General features: G+C 41.0%; 1 protein-coding gene across 2 annotated transcripts in view; it reads right to left on the bottom strand.

The window, feature by feature from the left end:
- Positions 1-5,421: 5,421 nt before the first annotated feature.
- Positions 5,422-6,564, bottom strand: part of CHIC2 (cysteine rich hydrophobic domain 2) — a 32,031-nt gene continuing 30,888 nt past the window's right edge. For both annotated transcript variants that reach the window (XM_085884956.1, XM_085884955.1), the window contains one exon: positions 5,422-6,494. In XM_085884956.1, the coding sequence (XP_085741082.1) occupies positions 6,444-6,494 (51 nt within the window). In that variant the 3' untranslated portion in view covers positions 5,422-6,443. The remainder of the gene's footprint in view (positions 6,495-6,564) is intronic.

Here is a 6,564-nt window from a genome sequence, read left to right as displayed (position 1 = left end):
CTAAAACATCAGCCTCAGTTTACCACGACCAAAAATTCCAGAAAATGATGTTTTGCTTCAAAATCGATCTATCATCGAATTGCATGATCCAGGTTGATTTTTACAATGCCACTTCACTTGGTTATGTACAGATCGTGGACAAAAAAAGAAGAAGAAAGGAAACACCTGGGTAAATGAGGGACACCAAGCAACAGCTTCCACACAGGTGTGGCCCATGTTGATTGAGCAAATAACATCCCAGCATGCTTAGGATCATGTATAACTATAAGGCCACTTTTCAATGTCGTGACGTTGCCAGATATGCCTCCGCCTACATCACTTCATTATAATACTTGTACCAAGTTTGATTTCCATCCCTGAACCCAGATTCAAAATATGAAATAATTCTGGCTGCCGGACCATGCATCCAATGAGGTTTAAATTTAAAACATATATTCCCCATGACGACTACATCGTAATTGTGATGTTTCACGTCATTTGATAGAAATTTTGTTTTTTTAAAGATTTTCGTTAAATCCAATAAGTTTAAAGTTTCAAGTTGATTTATTAAGCGGTTTCAGAGAAAGCATTATTTAATATTTTTCTTCAATCCAATATGGCTGCTAAACCATGTGACCTATTAATTATATTCATGAACAACCTGGTATCCCCAAGCCTTGGGGAACGTGTCGATGAAGCTTCTCCTCGATCTGTCAAGCCATTCTGGAGAAGATTTCAAAATGTTTATGATTCAAAAAAATCATAGCTGCCAAACCACGTGACCTGTGCTATCGTAGGTGGAGAACTTTTTGTTCCTCATGGATAGGTGATCCTACCTGTGAAGTTTCACCTCTATCTGTTCAGCCATTTTGGAGAAGAGGAGTTTTGAAGGTTTTTATGTTAAAAACAATTTGGTTGTCAAACCACGTGACTGATGACGTCACATGGGTGTTCACATTCTTTGTCCACAACCTTACCTGTATGTACGATGAAGTAAGTTTAACATGCGTGCTACTCTGTGAATGACCGCCACGGGATCTTGAACTTCCACCAATACTTGCAGACTAAAAACAGGTTGACGTCCATCCAAGGGACGGCACAAACATTGATGCCTCGCACTGCCTGTACAACACCGGATAAAGGGACAAGATGACAGTTTAGAGTCGGACAGACTCAAACTCAGGTGAGACATCACAAAGGCGAGTGTACGATATACCTCCACACGATCATGCCACACCAGCTGTTTTGAATTGAACAATCATAATTCTTTTGCAAATCACTTTGCATCCAAAAATGCACGCAGGTTTGACTACAATCTTTTGTTTTCCTGAATGTTTGATCAGCCGTTTGTCCGAATCACAGCCCTGACACGTGGCATGACGCTACGATGTGGGCGCGTTGATATGTCAATCAATTGAGTCATCTCCACTGGATATCAAAGTAGTCAGATTTTTTTTCCATCTGTCTGTCTGTCACGCTTTTCGCTGGGAAGTCATTCGGCTGGGTTCTGTAAAACCTGCACTCCTCCGTGGCAATGGCACCCAACATACAGTGATACTGAGGTAGTTATCTCATTCGTATTCATTTAGTCAGCCCTTTCCACATGTATAGTGGGTAAATGGGACAAGATGCGTTGCATAGTGCTTATAGTTAAGTCTTCAACCCTATCTTCTTTCATTTATTTTATTTCATAAACAAACCCCACCATGCAAGCATGCACGTCGCTACCAATCAGCGGATAAAGCGCAACATCCACAGCTCATTGCATACGCACGCCATTCTTTGTTCAAACATCGTGGCATCAACCAACCGGCGTCTCAACTCAGATCCTCACCATAATCACTACAAATGCCTCTTAAAATTCCCATAACAACCAACACCCAACTTCACCACAATCACCTCAACCACTCCCAACGTTTAAACGCCTTCACCGCAGACACCACGGCACGCTTCCCTCATCTCAATATAACCGCCACAACTGCCACCAGCCACCTGGATGCTCACCAGTCTTTGAGGGAGCCGGAGGAACGAAGAGCATTGCAACCAGGGGTGTTTCGGCATGGAACTCGAAGCACAAACGTGCGCTGGGGTTCATTCAAAGACGTGCGGGTAGCTCCGGTGTTTCCCGAAATAATCACATTTGAACGGAGTCCAGCGCATGTTCAGGACCGAAGAGTGCTCACGAAAACCCTTAGCCAATGTTAATTGCGGAGCTCTGTTGCGTGGCCCAGCCAAGAAGCAAATGAAACCATTTTCGGCTCTGGAGCCAAGGCAGGGCATGGCTACGGCGAATGGTGACTCCTATGCGCCAATGCAAACACTCGGAAATGCTTGCAAAGTCGTTTGATCCACTTTTTGGCTCCTCCTCCCTTGCTCAGGCTTTATAAAAGAAACAGATCGGACTGTCAGAGGGAGTCGTCCAGCAGTCAGTAGTCCAGGATGTTGTCCTTCATCCAGCCTCTGAGCTAAGTCTCATCGGGTCAGCACAACCAATCAGAGAGGACGGAACAAGCTGTCAGGACGAGTCAGGGTCATCATCATCATCGGTGCTCGGCTGCACTCTGCAGCCAATACTCTTCACATCTACAGACTTCTCACACGTTCCCCTTAAGCTTTTCTCTCACGCATCTTTTCTCCACTTGTGTCTCGTCCACTGTGGACGCAAAAATTACTAAGAGCGTTACTGACTTGCACCTTTCATACCAACTCGCATCATGATGCACCTCTCACTTATACACCGTAAACACCCCTAATTTTCTTCCCTCCTCCCCCTTCCTAACTGATTGGGTTGCATAGATCCATCAACCATGTTAGGTACAAGGAGGTCACTACACAACTGCCTCTCCTCTCTCTGGGTTAAATCCAACTTCCTCAGGTGTGTGTGTGTGTGTGTGTGTGTGTGTGTGTGTGTGTGTGTGTGTGTGTGTGTGTATGTGTGTGTGTGTGTGTGTGTGTGTGTGTGTGTGTGTGTGTGTGTGTGTGTGTGTGTGTGTGTGTGTGTGTGTGTGAAAGAGTGAGATGGCATCTATTATCTGTAACATAAGATTGTAGAAGTTTATCAGGGTAACTCTGCAGTCTTCTTTTGTAAATACTGTATTTGCATTTTTTTTGCCGCACCCATACATTCCTTGCTTTCCCTGACTATGCATCTGTGCAAATCAACCCATTATTGTGCCACATAACTTTCCTCGTCCTTGCTTGTAATAAATGTACCCAACTCATTTTCATCTTTTCCTTCATTGGTCCAGCATGGACCACACGTTAGCCTAACCGGGACCCCGATAAGAAGACTGTGTGTACCACAGTTAAACGGTAGTCAGACGAAGGTCATGTGGTTAAATCGTTGGCATTCGCGGTCAATTACACTGGTCTGCATCATTTCAGAGGTCTCGGTTTTCTCAAATGTTTTTTGTATGCTGAATTTAGAAATGTATCTCATTTCGCTCAACCAGGTCAAGTTTTTAAGCTATCTTAATTTTAAGGAAAAAAAAAATCCAATTGTTTTTTTAATTCGCATTTTTTTATTCAAAATCAGACTTACACTGACAGAAAATGTACAAACTATATATAAAATGACGCACAAGTACCATTAATGTGAAATTCAACATTAAAAAGATGAAGGAAAACAGCGACTGCTGGAGCGACTGAAGTTGGGTGTTGCCAGAAACAACGATTTATCTATATTTTTCTGAAATTGAAATGAAAGTAATTGAGAAGGCACTTTCTTCCACATTATATGTACTTGTGTGTCATTATATATATATAGTTTGTACATTTTCTGTCAATGTAAGTCTGATTTTGAATTTTAAAAAATGCTAATTAAAAAAACAAAATTTTGATTATTTTTTTTCCTTAAAATTGAGATAGTTTAAATTAAATTAAACTTAAAATTTAATCCTTAAAATTAAAAACGACCTGATTGAGCGAAATTAGATACATTTCTGAATTCAGCATGCAAAAAACATAAGATCCGTTGAGAAAACCTAGACCTCTGAAAAAAATATTTCAAATGCAGCCCAGTGTTAGTGACCCGCTACGACACAACCTTATTCGTGTGTGATGGCCACGATTTCTGGTGAGTCCGGGGAGAAATTAGGGATATCCCCAAGCTCGCAGTAACCCCACGACCCCGGATCCGCAACAACATTGTTTTTGGCAAAGAAGTGTGCATATTACTAAAATTAACATTGGATTGTTTGCAGCAAACAAAACGTTTCTGGAATTATTTTTTGCAAATATTGACCGTCAATAAACTATTACTGTACGATAACATGTACAAGTTATGTTGTTCAACTCCCATCAGCGAATCGGTGTTCAATGCCAGTATTTGGTAACGTCAGCAAAAATCACCGAATGTATCTGTTCAAATCATTTCAAACCTGTTTAACTGAATCAACTTCCGTAAATTGTAACACATGGATTTTAAAACTGTTTATGACACGGCGTTTAGCAAAATAAAACGTCTACAAATGAACCTTGAAGTACAGTTAACATTCCTGACAAATTTGAAGATCCACTTGAGAGATCCGCAAGGTTAGAATCATCGAATATGCCTCAGCTCTTCTATTTACAGTTGCATCCAAGCCAAAGAAAAGTTATTACAGCGCGCACGCTATATCCAATTGCACCGAGTTTGAAATGTCCCCGGCGTCGTCCACAACGTCTCTGGTGGGTCTGGTGTCCCCCCCCCCACGTGCCTCAAGACAGCCAATGACGGCCGTCCGGTAGATGCAGTGCGTAACCTCAACGGAAATGGCGACAATTGATGAAAATACCCGAGTATTTCAATGGAAATTTGTGAAACTAATGTGTTATATCTGTGAAAACCATTTAATTTATTGCTTGACGGAAAAAAAAACGAAGAAAGGCTCCCCTCATGTACGAACAAACGAATGAAGGATGTCATTTCCGTCCACCATGGCATTTCGCGCCGAACGCAGAAAGCTAAGTTCATCTTATGCCATCATTCTCTTTAATATTAGCCATAAACAAGTGTTTCGTCATGCATTAGTAGTTGAAATTTACTGACAATCATTCTTTTGCGGCCTCCTGCCACGCTGTATCGAACGATTTCATTCCTTCTGTTATATATAAAGGTGCTTATCACAATAATTACAAGATTTTTACATTTCAAATATTAAGTACGCTTTTTAATTGTTTTTAAACTGAAAAGGCATAAATTGCATATTTTAACATTAGTGTACTCATTTGGTTCACCACACGCGCTGTATTGAAGGATTTCACTTGTTTAACCTTTTTCTCTGAGTTTTATCAATTCTGATCTCTGCAACAATTTAACAATTATACAATGAACACGCAATGTTCATGTAAAGATCAGGCAGGATATTTACTGTGCTTTGCAAAATGAGTCGACAATCAAATACAGCAAATAGTGTGTTTTGCGCAGAGAACTGAGGTATTAAAGAAGCCAGCACCCCACTGTCGATATTGTGTATATATATTTATATAACAATTGCTTTATTTACAACTCAGAACAATAATACACTTGCAGAGATAGAGTGCAGAAGAGAAGGAAAGATAGATACATACAAGGCTTTTGATGTACAAGGATCAAGAGCTGGAAAGAGTGAACCAGCGATTTGCACAGAACAGGGAGAGACCCCACCATGCCAAGGGAGAGATTACTGAAGATTTTTCACTGATGTGGCAAGCAGATCTTCCCCCATTCCAAATCCTATAACACACCCAATGTAATTAGCTCATCCAACAGTATTCCCAAAGAAGCCTGAGGTTTCCAGGTTACCATCCAGCTTTTGCCTAAATTCTGGGCCTGGTTCATCAGCCAACAAAATTGGTACCAGATCAAGAACCTGCTGCAATGCAGTGTTACAAAACAGGATCATACTGGAAAAAAAATCACTGCATATAACAGCTGCGGCATGAGAAACTTAAAGAATTTAAAACTAGGAAAAGGCTAGAAGGAAGAAATTCTGCAAAATTTCACCAGAGCAATAATAATTATGCAAGGATGTCAATTGTTGCTGCGAATGGATGCTCGCAAGAGCCTTTTATACAAGACCCTGTGATTTACGCCTCTGGAGATTCAAACCCAGTGCCTTTATGCAGCAAGACATGGCACAAGCTAATATTATCTGCAAAGGTTACAAAGAAACCATTTTGCAGAAAGTGCAAATAAAAACCAGCACACAAACTGACCTTATTATGGTGGTTTGTTTGCAATTAAGTTATCACCAACTTAATGGCCTATGATTTAAAAAAAAAAGAAAAAAGTAAAGTGTGTATGTATATGTGCGTGCGTGCGTGTTATATAAAGGTTGATGGTGTTTGGATGCTGAACAACAGCGATTGGAACAATGAGGTGAGGCGAGGGGGTGGGGCAGCATAGAAATGTGGTGATGCCAATCTCGAGGTGCCATAACGATCGGCTCGTGGTGCAAGGCACTATGAGGCGAGCAGGATGGTGGAACGGAGTTCTCAGCAGCTTAGTCTGGTCGGAAAATTGACATTTTTGGTAAGAACTCGATGAGGATCACCTGAAAAACAAGAGCAACCATTTTGTTTACAATGAAGTACAAGCAGTTTATCGATTCAGTGTTCAGTTGC

Source organism: Eptatretus burgeri, chromosome 6, assembly GCF_056783735.1.
Source record: "Eptatretus burgeri isolate ZD-2024b chromosome 6, Ebu_testis_v1, whole genome shotgun sequence".
Classification (NCBI taxonomy): Eukaryota; Metazoa; Chordata; class Myxini; order Myxiniformes; family Myxinidae; genus Eptatretus; species Eptatretus burgeri.
The sequence above is the reverse complement of the archived record's forward strand: the minus strand, read 5'-3'. Positions and strand labels throughout refer to the sequence as shown.